Source organism: Artibeus jamaicensis, unplaced genomic scaffold, assembly GCF_021234435.1.
Source record: "Artibeus jamaicensis isolate MK-2021 breed Jamaican fruit bat unplaced genomic scaffold, CSHL_Jam_final contig_466, whole genome shotgun sequence".
NCBI lineage: Eukaryota > Metazoa > Chordata > Mammalia > Chiroptera > Phyllostomidae > Artibeus > Artibeus jamaicensis.
The window spans coordinates 13,249,704-13,266,109 of NW_026521844.1; the positions used below are offsets into that span (position 1 = coordinate 13,249,704).

At 41.5% G+C, this 16,406-nt stretch overlaps 1 protein-coding gene and 1 long non-coding RNA gene across 2 annotated transcripts in view; both read right to left on the bottom strand.

The window, feature by feature from the left end:
- The window catches only part of LOC119053001 (transmembrane 4 L6 family member 4), a 34,357-nt gene extending 28,973 nt beyond the window's left edge, over window positions 1-5,384 (bottom strand). Inside the window, exons 1-2 of the mRNA XM_053667246.1 lie at window positions 4,967-5,384; window positions 4,201-4,290 (exon numbers count right to left, since the gene is read on the bottom strand). Coding sequence (XP_053523221.1) covers window positions 4,201-4,290; window positions 4,967-5,140 — 264 coding nt within the window. The 5' untranslated portion in view covers window positions 5,141-5,384. The remainder of the gene's footprint in view (window positions 1-4,200; window positions 4,291-4,966) is intronic.
- A 3,831-nt stretch (window positions 5,385-9,215) lies between these two features.
- On the bottom strand, window positions 9,216-12,200 carry LOC128627750 (uncharacterized). Its single transcript, XR_008392046.1, has 3 exons — window positions 11,838-12,200; window positions 10,684-10,849; window positions 9,216-10,111 (listed from the first exon to the last, which is right to left on the bottom strand). It is a non-coding gene; the product is annotated as an uncharacterized LOC128627750 (long non-coding RNA).
- Window positions 12,201-16,406: the final 4,206 nt, after the last annotated feature.

The following is a 16,406-nucleotide window of genomic DNA, read 5'->3' on the forward strand; positions in this document are numbered from 1 at the left end:
TTGAGTACTAGCAACATTTTGCAGAAACATCTCTGGGGGGCGAGGAGGTTCCTCCTTACCAATTATGCTAAAAGATATGTAGAGATTACCTAGTTCCCCCACCCCACCCCCTTCAAACAGTAATGTCCTGTATTTTCCACCTCAGCAATGCTAGGGAAGTGGGGGCAGATGGCAGAGACAAGTGTTGCAGTCAGAAAGGTAATGTCATGTGCCTCAGATTCCCTATTTATAAAATGGGGTATACAATGCCTAAGTGAAAAATTTACGAGAATTGAAACTGTAAGTTTGGAAATCACCTGAAATCCCTCCTGAGTGTTTGTTTACTTCATTCATCCAACAAGAATTTATCAAAAACATTTGTCCTCAATATCTAAGGCACTTTGTACTACTTTCCTTTCCTGGCACACTAATACTGACATCTTCCCCCAAACCTTGCAATGTCCCTATAAAAGGTAGGGAGTGCTATGATTCATTTTATAGCATAAAAAACATACCATGAAAAAGGAGTTTTCATACTATATTTCTACTTTCAAGATTATTATTTCAAAAGAACTATCCTCTTAAGTACCCCTCAAACTAGCTGAAATGCTCACCCCAGAAATGCTCACACAAGGGGCCTCCATAGGGGCCCTGCTGAGGACTACAATGAGACACTCCTTTAGGACCTGACTGAAATCTTCATGCCAACGGGCCTATCAGCCCTCTGGCCCTGCCTATGGGCAGAATGGACCCTTATCTACATAAAAAAGATGCTGAAATGTGTGCCTGCCCCTAACATATTTCCTTAACAGTCTACTTTCATTCCCATTATTAAAGATGCTCTTTGAGTCAAGGCTTTCAAAAGGCTCTTATTACTTACACACTTAACATGGATGAGCTGATGAAATTAATTAGCAGTCCCATTGAACCCTGAGAGATCAATGTTTAAAAAGGATCAGAGGGCAGAAGAACCTCTAGTATGGGAAGAAGAGGTTGAGACGGAAAATAAACCCAGGTCCTTAGAAGTGCCCCCTCTCTCTCTTTTCAGCTCTCACTTAGTCCAGCTTATTGAAAGGGCAGATCCCTGGAGCTGGGCTCACATCTTGCTTTTCCTTGGAGGAGAGTGTATCTCCATTTTCTGGTTTCACCATAAACTATCAATTACAATTTTTTTCAGGTCTACAGTCACCACATCTTCCATCTAATGATGATTCTTATTCCTGGTTTTACTACCCAAGGAAAGGAAAGAGAACAATGCAGCTGACATCTGGAGAATATTCCAGAAAAATATAGCAAAGGAGAGGAGAGAAAGGGGCCAGGGAAGGAAGGGAAGGATGGAGAGCAAGGCCTTCAGTTCACAACAGGCCGTAACATGCCCCCCTCCCCTCCCCACCCATGTGGCCCGGAGTGTTTATGCTGGGAGGGGGTGAGAGGTGGGGCTTTCTGCCCAGCAGGGTTTGTTGAACAGTGTTTCACAGAAGCCCAGGGTTCCTGAAACACCTAGAGGGAAATGCTATGAGCCTTTGGGACATAATTCAAATCTTTCCGTGCTATGGAACAGATCGAATTATGCTGTAGCTTCTTCCTTTTTGTCTCACAAATGTTTGTAAATACCTTTCTTCATAAAATGGTTATTGTTTTGCTCCAGACCCTCAGAACAATAAGGAAACAGGGCCCCAGAGCAGCGACCTGGGTCCATGGCTCTTAAGGGCAGGGCAGGGACGCTAAACAAAAGCTCACTCAGCCTTGCCCAGTGCAGGCCATTGTGCCAAATGCAGGCCCAGGACTGCCATGGTAATGTTTTAATTTTTTATAAGGATGTAAGGTATGTACATACTTTCACTGAATGCTATTTTTAAAAATTGGCAGCTGGATTACAAACAAACAAAACAAAAACGAAATAATTCTGCTCTCCACCTAGAGCGTGGTGGTCCCTGTTCTAGCACAGTGGTGACAGGTGCCTTATTTCCAGACTGGCTTGTCTGGTCCTTTGTGGGTGCTGCCCTGTGGATAATCAGCCAGTCATTTTGGAGGTGTCATCCTCAACGCACACCAAGGGCAGGTCCCATTGGGTATTCGGGGGTGAGTGGGTGGTTTAGGGAGCTCAGAGGGAAAACTTAAATTGGACTCACCATATGTTTCAGATCATATTGACTCAACTGTTCTTGTAAAAACATGACTTTTTAGCCCTGGTTGGTGAGGCTTGGTTGGTTGGAGTGTCATCCCATAAATCAAAAGGTCATGAATTCAGTGCCTGATCAGGGGGCACATGCCTAGGTTCGGGTTTGTTCCCTGCTCAGTGTGTATAGGAGATGGAACAAATCAATGTTTCTCTCTCGAATTAATGTTTCTCTCCCTCTCCTTTCCTCTCTCTCTAAAATCAATAAGCATGTCCTCAGAGGAGGAAAGAAAATAATAATGAAATTTTAAAACATGACTTTTCAGCCTTTGTCTTGGACTTCACATAAACCTAACTAGAAAACAAACTTTGCACAACTCTGGTTGTATGTAAAACAAAAATTAAAAACAAACAAAAAAAACCCCTTTTTTTAATGGGCTAATCTTCATCTCTATTCAACATCAGAGAATGAGCTGGTAGATCTGTAAGAAGTGAGTCTTGTTTCTTTTCACCCAATTTCCTTATTTGCTGTTCTTTTCCAAATTCTCATCTTCAACTTATTCCTTCAAGTCTCCCAAGTAGAATAGAATTACATTTCAAAAGGAAAATTAATTTTATATTTTCCTATTTAATTACTTAAAAATATCACATTTAATACACATAGTATAATTGTATTAAATTGTGGTTATTTCACAACTCTTTGTAATAATAATTTAAAGGTCATTATAATAATTCATGTTTACTGGGGACTCAGGAAGATGTGAAGAAGGTGAGAATGGTTTCTTTGCATGATCTTTGATCTCACATGGAAATCCGTGTGGTATGCACAGTGTACCAGCCTCAGCCCTTCACTGTGCTCAATAAATATTTTTGATGGTATAAATGAGCAAATATGGTTACAAAGAATGATGACATGTTTTTGTTTTTGATGAAGAGCTCTCCCTTTAAGAAGTTTGGGTGAGTGTGTATAGTTCACCACTGGGATGCCTGAGTCTCTTAGGTGGGCACCTGAACCTCAGGAGAGTGGATCAGGAGCTGGCCTCACTCATCATTACACTGTCATTCCAGTTCTACTTTGTCTTTCTCATATCAACGTACTTGAACTCTTAATACTTTTCTTTAATTTATCTGAATAGAAAACTGGAATCTTTGGCAAACACAACATAATATTATTGAATTCTTAATATTGCTTGCATTCTTGGAGCTGAATACGTGTTTTTTGTTGTTGTTAGAAAGGGAGACTATAAATGTTTAGAAAAAGTCAAAACTTCCTTCCTTCAAAATAAGACTTTTGTGTGATAAAAATCAAAGGGTTGAAAGAGAAAAGGAATAACTTTCCATGCTATTAAAAATATAGCATATCTGTGTACTAATGAGAAGAGTGTGTCCCAAACTTGGGAAATTCTGATCTAGTCCAACTTCCTTTTATTACCAGTGAGCACAGGAAGGCAGAGAGTAGCACAGTAACCTGCCCAGTTGTAGAGGTGAAGCCCAACCCTGCACCCCGGAATTCTTCCCGCCCCACCATAGAAAAGTGATGCCTAATCTCTGCCCACTGCAAAAAGATGGGTGGCTGCATGAAGGTAGAACTCCTGAGGCAAAATCCAGGGAGAAGTGGGAAGAGCTGGGCACTCAGGCAGAGACCTAGCAATCATGTGGATGGGGAATTTAGGGGGTTACTGGGGAGGGTATGTTCCCTTTTACTGATGGGCCAGAGAAGGAAATGACTTATCTAAGGTCTCAGGGCCTCTCATGGCCGAGAGAGAGGTCCAGTCCCCATCTCCGCTTCCCAGCCTGCATTCTTTATATGGCACCATGCAGTTCTCCAGCTTGGACATCCCTGCTTGTTTTTAAAATCTAAAATGGTACTCATTCCCTATAAATAAGAGGGCACTTGTATGTTAAAATTTACTTTTACTGTTACTTTCCATCCACAGGAAGAATTTCATTTCTATCCCTTTACCCGCTGTCCCCAGAGTCTTGCTTGGGGTCAGTTACTTATCTTTGGCTCAGAATGCCTAACACCAGGGGACAGTGTACCCAGGAATAATTCTGGCGTCTGCAGCACACCCACCCCCCCACCCCAGCCCCCGGTTACTCACTGCAAATCTTTTTCCACAGCTCTCATTGCCACAGCACCCACAGCAGTCATTGTTCTTTAGGCCCAGGAACACCAGCGAAGGGAAGAGCATCTGGGAGCAAGAGAAGCACCTCAGAATGGGTCTGAGATGTGAAAGGGAGGCTCATACCTGCCTGTGTGTGTGAGAAGTCTCAGCTGTGACCTGGGACTTGATGGCCAAAGGGACTCACAGGCATGGCTCATAGGGTGGGCAAGTGTTATTGAGCATTTAGTTGCCACTTGGCCAGACTGCAGTTTCAATGGATCAAGATTTCAATATCTGACAACACGAATTTCCATTTAGATGGTGGGTTAGGAAAAGAAAAAAAAGTGTCCTCAATTAGCATGAAAAGTACCTTTCTCTAAAGCAGAAGTTCCCAATCTCTATTGAGGAAAAAAGGTAAGAAATCCATGCATGGGTAGAAGATTCTACTGACACCCCGTACTGTTCTCACCCCAGCATCATGTCCTGTCAGAATAAAGAAATTCTGTGGCCTTTAGGTCATTCCTGGAAGTTAATTGAGCCTCGAGAACTACCAGCCCAAATTTAAATTACCTAGTAAATTGGGGGGGGGTATGGTCTCCTTGTCAGGTCCTAATGGAGAAGGGAAAAATTACGGCACTGACTTCATTCATCATGAATGCTTAGGCTGCTGTTAGCAATGAAATATATTGATGGTCAATAAGGGCTCAATTTTAGAAGAATGGGGTAAAAATCTCCAGGAGGAGTTTAAGGCTTTCCTACTCACCAAGACCCCGCTTCCTAATACTCCTCCAAAAAACCAGACCTCTTCCGACAGGTGGATGCTGTCCTCTATCACTTTTCCTCCAGGGAAAAATAACAGGATGTTGGCCAGACAGGCAAAAACAGAGAGGGGGATCAGCGTGCCCCCCAGGCACTTGGCACAGCTGCCAGTGCACATGCTGGGAGAGTGCAGGGCCGGCCCTGGAGAGATTCTCTTCACTGCCTCCTTCACAGTGTCTCTCCAAAGTTATCGGTCGGAGGGTTTTAGTAAATGTCCCCAATTCAATCCGTATTTTAGAGCGGAGAAGCAAATCAGCCTGTGAACTGTGTCCGTGAAGTTGCCTCAGCTTCTCAAATACAGCAGAACCTCAATGGCGATGGATATTTATACATTCTCCCTGACCTGGAGCCCTTTTTTTTTTTTTGCACTCCCATAAATGAGATTACGTTCAGTGCAATTATTTTGCCATGGAGACCAATAACCTCTGTTAATAATCCACCTGTGCAGACAAGACACTCACATTGCTGCAATCGAGCGCAGGACTGGAACAAACAGCCTGTGGAACTACGGCACCTTTAATCTGGCAGTGCCCCTGACCAAACAAAGAAATATTCCCCCCAGGATCTTTATAAGTCACTGTATAATTCAGTTACATCCTGGCTAAACTGATGTTTCTGAAGTACTTCATGGTGGACAGTGTGTGTCTTTGTTTTTTCCACTGCAAGCCTGAAATATAAGGATTATTCAAAAGAGCTTCTGTTTTCTTCAATACAAAAGTAAGAATTTGATGGTCTAGTTGACTAATACTGATCTCAGGCCTATGGGAATTTTTGAAACAATAAAGTCTGTGTAACCATTTTATTGCCTGACTGCTATATTTCTATATTTGTTACTGCATTAAGTTCTATCTCCTTTCCTACATGATTCAGTGGAATTAGAAAACAGTTTCCCAATCATCTTGTTCACCTACCATGATGTTCTTGGTGAACAAGAACATCAGGATGAACAAGATGAACAAGAACATCTTGTTCATCTTCCATGAAGGAATAAAAACCTCTACCTTCTAAGAAGAAAAGAATGTTGGTGTTGGGTAGACGAGAGGAAGGATGCTGGTGAGTAGATTGGAGGCCGAGCAGGCAAAGTTGGAAGAACAGCTAGAGAATAAAGGAGGCAGTAAGATGGACTGGAAACTTGCAATGGCCAGGGGCAAGATTCAGTTACTAATCTGTGATACTGAAGAAGCTCTCTGTCATGCGTAGACCAAGCTGAAAATTAGGCAATGACCTACTTGGTACTGGTGTTACAAGGGTCTAAGGGCTGGAACAGGGAGCCTGCTAATTCTTTGATAAGAGTCTAGAGGTTAGAATTGACAGCAATAGGTAGAATTTTACAGGGAGTCAAGTTTTAGCTAAATAAAAAGAATCATCATCATGATGGTGGTGATTCCTATCAGGCAATGAGGTTTTCTGCCCTTCCCAGAGAAGCAGTGAGGGGCACTCTGCCAAGTCTCAGGGACTTTTGGTCAAGGAAGCTGTGAATCAGATTCCAGAGAAGTCAGTGTGGATGGGCAATGAGGCTCCTTCTAAAGATTCTAAGAAATGTCTACTGGTTGCTCTGTAGAAATACTTTTGGAGATCTCATGTTTGGGGTGAGAAGAGAAACAGTAGGTGTTTACTCAGTGTGCATAGTATACTGAACATAAAGAAGCACTTTAACTGCTCCTCACTCTTCATGAAGAAGGTATGCCTCTTCTATAGGTTAAGACACTCAAGCTCAGAGAAGCTAAGTGTATTATGCAAGGTCATTCCGGCATTATAAGGCGGAGCTAAAATTTTAAATCAAGACCATGTCACCAAAACCCAGGCTATGGCCTTTCTAATAAATTTTCTCTTTTAGAAATTAAAAAAAGATTTTTTTCCAATAGAATGGTACTATGTGTACAGTATCTGGATACAGTGAGAGATACTTCTTTTTGAGCTATAAACAATTGTGATATTTTTCTTATTACAAGATCATATATGTATATATATATTTTCCTTTTTGCAGAAAAGTCGGCTACATAGAAAAGCAGATGGGAGGAAAGAAAAGCCAGCTGTGTCCCTACCAGCAGCAGATAAGAACTGTTATCACTTCACCAGGGATTGTTTCCCAGCACTCCAAGCAGTTGCTAATGAGCTGTATTTACAACCTTCCAGCTTTCCTGGAGAGTCTGGGGAGCAATCCTTTGGAGAAAGACAAAGCTTCCGGGGATGTAAGGGCTGAGTTAACCACTGGAAATGCCACCTGGGGGCAAGGCAGTGCCCCTGCTTTCTGCCTCTAGAAGTTACCGCCATGAATAACACTGTACTACATTTGAATAATACTGGTCAGCCCACAGTCCTGATGTCTTAGGATTTTTAGACTAGCAACTAGAATTGACAATCTATACTATCTGAGTGAATGGTTGAAACTAAAGGATACAATAGACCACAATCAGTTTTTTCCCAAGGTTATTAAAGAAGATGTTGGATGTAAGTAACTGTGAGGTGAGGTCCGAGGTCATTTATTTTCTGTGTGAAGGAGAAACACTGAAAGATAGTCACCCTTCTGAGACTTCAAACAGTTGGAGGGTGACTAACTCATTTACTGTTCAATGATTAGTTGCATATTCAGACCTTCAAGCAGGAGGTGGAACACCTTATCTGGACAAAGGTGATGATGGGGGAAGGGAGGCTTGGTGAAATTTGCCCTCAGGAAAAAGTGGGGGTCACCAATGACTACTCTGGGCACTACAGAACACTTCGTGAGATTCCGGGATTCTTTTTGTGATGCCCACACCTGATGGTTTGTGGCTTACTCTTTGTTTAGCAGTGAAGGCCTTCAACTGAAAAGGCCAGAACCCTCATTTTCAGAGACAGCAAGGAGGAAGGAGACAGTGGTGAGGTTGAGCCCCACTTTGGATCTAGTCCTGTAGTAGGAAGGTCTCAGAAGTGAGAGCAGATGGCAGCTCTGGAAAGGACAGTAAAGAACCTTGTAGGAAGAAAAGGAGAAGAATACAAACATGCTGATTGTTTTCCTAGACCTCACACACTGGGAGGTTTGACAGCAGAAGATTAAGCAGCAAGAAGAACAAGGTACTTCCCTATAATGTAGGCACTTCGTTCCTGAGCCAACAGAGCACAGGAATAGATGTTTTTCAGGTGATTCAACACCAGTAGAAACATGCTCAATAATTAGGTGAAGTTTGCTACTGTTTTTCAGCCTGCTAAATTTCTTTGCCCTGCAGTGGATGAAAATTCATCAGTTTGGTGCAATGCAATTGATGAGTGTGTTTTTTTTAAACTTTTTTATTGATTATGCCATTACATTTGCTCTATTCCCCCCTCCATTCCCCTCCACCCTGCATACCCCTCTCCCACCATTTCCCCCTTTAGTTCATGAACACATGTCTCAAATTCTTTAGATTCTGTATTTCCCCTACTATTCTTACCCTCCCCCCTATCTATTTTCTATCTACTGTCTATGCTACTTATTTTCTGTACCTTCTCCCCCCTTCTCCTCCTCCCACTCCCCTGTTGCTAACCCTCCATGAGATCTTCATTTCTATGGTTCTGCTCCTGATCTAGCTGTCCTCTTAGTTTGCTTTTGTTTTAGGTGTGGTTTTACTAACTGTGAGTTTGCTGTCCTTTCACTGTTCATCTTTTTTATCTTCTTTTTCTTAGATAAGTCCCTTTAACATTTCATATAATAAGGGCTTGGTGATGATGAACTCCTTGAATTTGATCTTATCTGAGAAGCACTTTATCTGTCCTTCCATTCTAAATGAAAACTTTGCTGGGTAGAGCAATCTTGGTTGTAGGTCTTTGGTTTTCATGACTTGGAATACCTCTTTCCAGCCCCTTCTTGCCTGTAAGGTCTCTTTTGAGAAATCAGCTGACAGTCTGATGGGAACTCCTTTGTAGGTGACTGTCCCCTTATCTCTTGCTGCTTCTAGGATTCTCTCCTTCATTTTAATCTTGGCTAATGTAATTATGATGTGCCTTGGTGTGTTCCTTCTTGGGTCCAACTTCTTTGGGACTCTCTGAGCTTCCTGGATTTCCTGGAAGTCTATTTCCTTTGACAGATTGGGGAAGTTTTCCTTTATTATTTGTTCAAATAAGTTTTCCACTCATGGCCGTTCCTCTTCCCCTTCTGGTACCCCTATAATTCGGATGTTGGAACATTTAAAGATGTCCTGGAGGTTCCTAAGCTTCTCCTCATTTTTCTGAATTCTTATTTCTTCATTCTTTTCTGTTTGATCATTTTTTCTTCCTTTTGGTCCACTCCCTTGATTTGAGTCCCAATTTTCTTTCCATTACTATTGGTTTCCTTTGTATTACCATTCATTTCAATTAGTTTAGCTTCCATATGTTTCTCTAATTTGTGACTAAAATCAACCAGTTCTGTAAGGATCCTGATAACCAGTGTTTTGAACTGTGCATCTGAAAGACTGGCTATTTCTTCATCACTTAGATCTATCGGTTCTGGGGCTCTGAGTTGTCTTATAGCCATTTTTGGTCTATTTGTGCTGTTAAGTAAGCGGAGCCAAGCCTTAGTTGTTTACCAGGACGGGGCTACCCAGGTCGCTGGTTTGTGACGCTGTGTGTGGGGGCGTGGTCAGAGAGGGAGCAATGGCGGTCCTCTCCGCTAGCCCAGCCCGTCCAGTCACACCACTCACCCCGGGCTTGTTTATCCGATCGGAATTGTGCGAGCCTACTGCCCCGCGCAGGCTTCCCTTCTCACTGGTTTCTCCGCATGCAGATGCATGACCGACTGACCACAGGCAGCCCGCGCGCCTCTTCCCTGTGCGCTCCCGTAGCTAGCTCGTGATCAGCACCTTCGGCTGCTTGTGCACCGCGTACCACCCGGGGATTTTTTCTTGATAACCTGCTCCACTGCTGGCTTCACTCCTCTTACCGGTTTAGCTGAGCATTTAGTTGTCTTTGGACTCCGTATTGTCGATTTTCCATGTGGCTTGGTTGTGATTGTTGTTAAAAATAGTTGTTCTTAGATTTGGTTGTGCACAGAGGCAAGGTGGTTCCTCCACCTATGTCTCCATCTTGGCGGAAGTCTGATGATGAGTGTGTTTGAAGCACCCATGATGTATCTGCCAATGTGCCCAGTGCTGTCCTAAGGAGCAAAATAAATTTGACTTACTTTGTCCTCAACAGTATTATAATGTCTTACTTGTGACAAGAGACCAGGGAAATCATGACAGAGGTTAAATATGTTAAATGCTTCTTAGCAGAAGAACTAGGAATAGGTTCTTCTGCTTGTCTTAGAATAAATCACTCATTCATTCAGCACATCAGGGAGAAGATGAGGGACCTCAACACATTAATATATAGGTATTACAAAGTTCATCTCCCCATCTTTGTTTGCCTAAATTATGGGACAGTTTAACAAAGGTGATTTTCAAAAGGAGAAAAAAAAGAATAGAAAACATCAATGGGGCATTGCATGTGACAAGAAAAAGAGCCATTTTATGAAACTTTTATAATTTTTTATAAATATTAGGTAATAATGCAATACATTTTGTTTACTATATGTCTCCAATCAAAACATAAAGATTGTTAGTGAGAGTTATAGATCTTTGTAAAATGCGTTAGTGATGTTTATAAAATGCAATTCTGATGTAATAAGCTCTTGCTTAAAGCCCTCAGGAGGCTTCCGTGGCCCTCAGATCTCAAACTCAGCCTTACCTTCCTGCCGCATCAGGCTGACCATCTTCCTACTTCCTTTTCTGCTCCCCTCACATTCTCCCCTATTCCACTCCTCCAGGGCTCAACCCAGCAGTTCCTCCTTCCAAGGAGCCTTTTTTTTTTTTTTCAGGAAAGTGTTTCACACACAAGATGTGTTTCTGAAAATCTGTATAACACAAAGTTAAATAGGCTTCTGAATGGCATAACATTTTAAGGCTTTTAATTTGCAAATTGAATTGTAATTATTGAAGGAAATTTAGGAGACATAATGTCTGGTGTTTCCCGAACTTTAGTGTCTACAGAACTCTTTCGCTGTGGAATGCCTTGAAGGACTAGGGTTGCCCAGCACATCCTTTGGGAAACTTGGAGCTTGCTCAGTTCTCAAGTGCTTGTGATGGAGTTTGTGATGACAGAGAGAAGGTGAGTGGTCATTGAGGCAAAGGAAGTGTAATACAAGTGAAAGTTGAAGGTGGGGTTAGTTTGATTTGAGGAGATTGTGAGGAGCTGCATGCACACTGAGGCTGCTGAGCTGGGAGCAGTGTTGGGAGCCAGTCCAGCCCCCACGGACCTGAAGAGTGGGGGATACTGGGCTTGAAGGAAGGCAGTAGCTGTTCTTAGGTGAAACAATGAACTCTAATGCTTTACAGTTAAAAGCGTTGTTAATGCTTCCTGCCTGGGTCATTTCAACATGATCCTTCCATAAAGGGGCCACTTTCCTCGGAGATGCTAGACCAAACTCCCTAGAGAATTAGAAGATGTGGAACTCAGATTTCCCCGTTTCAGAATCCAGCCAGAGTTAGCATTCAAGCCTAACAGGAGCCAACATTTTCAGGGTACTTGCTATATGCCCAGCATCCATGTAAGGGCTTTATATTACCAACTCACTTAATCATCAGAGCAATCCAATAAATATTATTCCTATTTTAGAGCTGAGGAAACCAAAACAACTAGTAAGTGTTGTTCTAGTTATCTATTGCTGTGTCTATAGACCATCTTAAAAGTTTGTATTTAAAGCAGCAACTATTTGATCACCTATCGATTTTGTCATTCAGAAACTTGGGTAGAGACACCCTGGGTGATTCTTCTGACCCAGCTAGCATTGATTTCTATGATTTGCTCTTTTTCATCTAGTAGCCACAGTGTGCTTCACTCACATGCTTTGATGAGAAGTCTGTAAGACTGGGATCAGCTGGCCTCCTATCTCCTTGCCTGCAGTCTCGGGTCTCTCCATGTGGTCTCTGCAGCACTGTAGTTGAATTTTACATGGTGGTTCAAGGCTCTGAGACACAAGAGGTAGAAGCCATCCATTTCCAAGGCCTGGCCCAGAAACTGAGACAGGGTCACTTTTATATTCCTTGGTGAGAGTTGTCACATAGTCATCTCAGATTCAGAGGAAGGGGCATAGCCCTCATCTCTCCGGGGGTATCAGAAAATTTGTGGCCATCTTTAACCTGCTACAATGGTAAAGGCATGATTTGAACCCGGACTCTGGTTTCTGAGACTGCACTCTTAATTACCACAGCGTAAATTCCTTGATAACCTGAAACTGGTATCTCTGATCTTTGACCAACACAGGGAGGGCTGCCTGCATGCAGTTGGCTTCAAATCAAGGGCTTTTCCCAGCCATGGGCTGAATAATCTGGCTAGTTCCCTCTATTTTACATGGGTAGACACAGTCTAAGTTAAGATTTGGCTTTTGGGACCTTGTAGGCACCATCAAAACCTGAAAGTCAGCTCAGTATCTCCAGTTGTTTTAAAAATCCCAATGAGCAAAAGCAAGCATGCCCTACCTCATGACTCAGATGGGTGATATGTGGCTATCTCTAACACAGGGCTTAGTACAAAAGGGCACAGCTTGACCTCTCATAGAAGCGTGAGCTCTGGCTGATAAATCTGTCCCCAGAGGTCTGCCTAAATATTGATTAGTTTTAGCATTCTTTCATGTTGCTACGGTTATAGGTGAAAAGTTAATTTTTAACTGAAATTCAACCCCCACCCACTCTCCATAAAATAGAATATCACAAACTGAGTTTCCTCATTCTTTTTATTTTTTATTTCTCTTAAAATTTTTATTGAATTTATTGGGCTTACATCAGTTAATAGAATTGTGTAGATTTCAAGTGTACAATTCTACAATACATCATCTGTTTATTGTATTGTGTGTTCATACCCCAAGTCAAATCTCCTTCTATCACCAATCCATTTAGCCCCCCTTTACTCATTCTACCTGCCCCCCACCTCCCTTTCCCTTTGGTAATCACGATACTGTTGTCTGTGTCTATGAGTGTTTTTTTCTTAATTCTTTTACCTTTATGACCTGGCCCCCCAATCCACCTCTCCCTGACAGCTGTCAGTCTTGAGTCTGTTCATGAGTCTGTTTCTATTTCATTTGTCTATTTTGCTCATTAGCTTCCATATATAAGTAAAATCATATGGTATTTGTCTTTCTCTGGCTGGTTCATTTCACTTAACAGAATGCTCTCCAGAATCATCCATGCTGTTGAAACAGGTAAGATTTTCTCCTTTTTTATATCCTTGTCCTCTTTTTAAAATTAACTACACGCAAGACTAAGTTTACAAATTACGTTATGTTTTTAAAAGGCAGAGGAATTTAACACCATGTTTGTTTTTTATATTTACAAATATGACATTATTAATTATGTATTATTCTCTTGTTCTATGTCTTTGCATAGGTGTTTCCCAATTATTTAAAAAAATTATTTTCCCTAGTCATTTTTGCTTTAAAAAAGTTCATAAACATACTAGAAAACAATAACAAAAATGAAAAGAGAACAAGCAAAATTTTAAAAATAATAGTCAAATCAACTAGCTTAAAGCACTTATGCTGACTAACTTTTGTGGGGGTCGAATTAGCTCTCAGACATTTCTTCTTTTAGCATAGTTATTGAGCCATTCTGTATCAGGATTGGTCTGGGCACTGAGACATGTCAAATGGACAGAACTTACAAGAATAGGAAAGTAGATATTAATAATATTGCTAATAATACTCATAATAGAAAACACATCGAGTATTTATTCAATGCCAGGTAATATATTTTAATTCCCATATCAGCTATATGAAATGTGAATTGTATTTTATTGCTGAGGAAACTCAGACACAGAGAGATTAAGTAACTTGCCCAAGATCTCACAATTAGTAGCAAGAGCTGGAATTTAATTCCATAGTGCCTGGTTCTAAAAGAAGAAAGGGCCTGTGTGCTTAACCACTATACTATGTTATCTCTTGTCCATCTGATGTTCTCAAAAACATATCATAACAAAGTGTGTTTTGTGCCATGGAGTAGAGGAAGCCATGAAGGTGTGCATGGTGATGGCATGTTAAAGCGGGGATAGAGACGGCTGCTCTGAGAAGGTGCACTCCTTTGAAACTCTGTTCAGTGTCTAGATGTTCTAATAAAATTATATTACGTAGTATTTATTATAAGCTTGTTACATGGTAGCCATGGTTTTAATGCTTTTCATCATTAAATTATTTGATCTTGACAATATCCCTCTGAAGTGGCTACAATAACTCCTTTCCTATAGGGGAGGATGCTGAGGCTCACAGGAGTGAGGAGTTTACCCAAGACCATGCAGCTAGCAAGTGTCAAGGCATAATTTGTTTTTTTCTTTTTAATTTTAAAATTTTATTGTCTATGCTCCATTTCCCCTAATTTTCCCCCATTACCCTCCTGCACCCAGAGCCCACTACCCACTCCCACAGTGAATCCCCACACTCTTGTCCATGTCAATTTGTACTTCTTTTTTTTAACTAAGTGTATTTTATTGATTATGCTATTACACTTGTCCCATTTTTTTCCCTTTAGCCTCCCTCTGACTGGTACCCCTATTCTGTCAGCAATGCCCCCTTAGTTCATGTTCATGGGTTATACATTTAAGTTCCTTGGCTTCTCCATTTCCTATACTGTTCTTAACCTCCCCCTGTCTATTTTGTACCTACCATTTATCCTCCTTAATCCTTGTACTTTTTCCCCCATTCTCCCTCTTCTGCTCCCCACTAATAACCCTCTATGTGATCTGTATTTCTGTGATTCCATTCTGTCTAGTTGTTTGCTTAGCTTGGTTTTGTTTGTTTAGATTCAATTTTCATAGTTGTGAGTTTGTTGTAATTTTACTGTTCATCTTTTTGATCTTCTTCTCTTTCTTAGAAAAATCCCTTTAACATTTCATGTAATAAGGGCTTGGTGATGATGACCTTCTTTAGCTTTACCTTATCTGGGAAGCACTTCATCTGCCCTTTCATTCTAAATGATAGCTTGCTGGATAGAGTGACCTTGGATACAGGTCCTTGCCTTTCATGACTTTGATTGAATACTTCTTTCCAGCCCCTTCTTGCCTGTAAGGTTTCCTTTTGAGAAATCAGCTGATAGTCTTATGGGAACTCCTTTGTAGGTACCTGTCTCCTTTTTCCTTGCTGCTTTTAAAATTCTCTTTTTGTCTTTAACCTTTGGCCTTTTAATTATTATGTGTCTTGGTGTGGCCCTCTTTGGGTCCAACTTGTTTGGAACAATCTGTGCTTCCTGGACTATGTCTATTTCCTTTGCCAAATTAAGGGAGTTTTCATTCATTATCTTTTTTCTTTTTTTTATTTTAAAGATTTTAATTTATTTATATTTAGAGAGGGGGAAGGGAAAGAGAAAGAGAAGGAGAGAAGCATTAATGTGTAGTTGCCTTTCACACACCCCCAACTGGGGACCTGGCCCACAACTTTGACATGTGCCCTGATGGGGAATCGAACCAATGACCCTTTGGTTTACAGGCCATCACTCAACCCACTGAGCCACACCAGCTAGGGCTCTTTCATTATTATTTCAAATAAGTTTTTAATTTCCTGCTCTTCCTTTTCTCCTTCTGGAACCCCTGTAATTTGGAGGTTGATATGTTTAAAGTTGTCCCAGAGGTTCCTAAGCCTCTCCTCATTTTTTAAAATTATTGTTTCTTTTTTCTGTTCTGGGTGAATGTTTATTTCTTCCTTGTATTCCAAATCATTGATTTGAATCCCGGATTCCTTCCCTTAACTGTTGGTTCCCTGTATATTTTTCTTTATTTGTCTTTGGATAGCCTTCACTTCTTCCTGTATTTTATGGCTGTACTCAATCATTTCTCTGAGCATCCTGATCACCAATGTTTTAAACTCTCCATCTGATAGGTTGGCTATCCCAGTTTCACTTAGTTCTATTTCTGGAGTTTTGATCTGTTCTTTTATCTGGGCCATACTTCTTTGTCTACTCAATTTGGCAACCACCCTGTGTTTCTGTGTATTAGGTAGAGCTACTTTGACTCCCAACATTGGCACACCTGTTATGGTGTAATGGGAGAAGCCTTAGGTCTTTGCCAGGGTGGGGCAATGCACTTTACTGCTTTGTGGCACTGTATGTGGGGGAGGGGTCAGAGGGGGAACAATGCCACTTGCTTGGCTGTGGCTCTGTTTTCAGTCACTTCTCCCACTTCCCATAAGCAACTAGTGGCCTTCTATCTGCTTTCCTGGTGCTGATTCCCTGAGTGAGTGGGTTTGGGTGTGTTATAGGACCCTGTGGACCCTTTAAATGGACTCTCCTAAGACACTGGCAATGTCCTTTGCTTCCCTAGCTCCACTGGATTTTACAGCCAGAGGTTATGAAGTTTTATTTCCTGGCACTGGAACCCTGGGCTGTGTGGTCAGGCCTAAAATGGGATCACTCAGTCTCTAGTTGTCCCTCTTG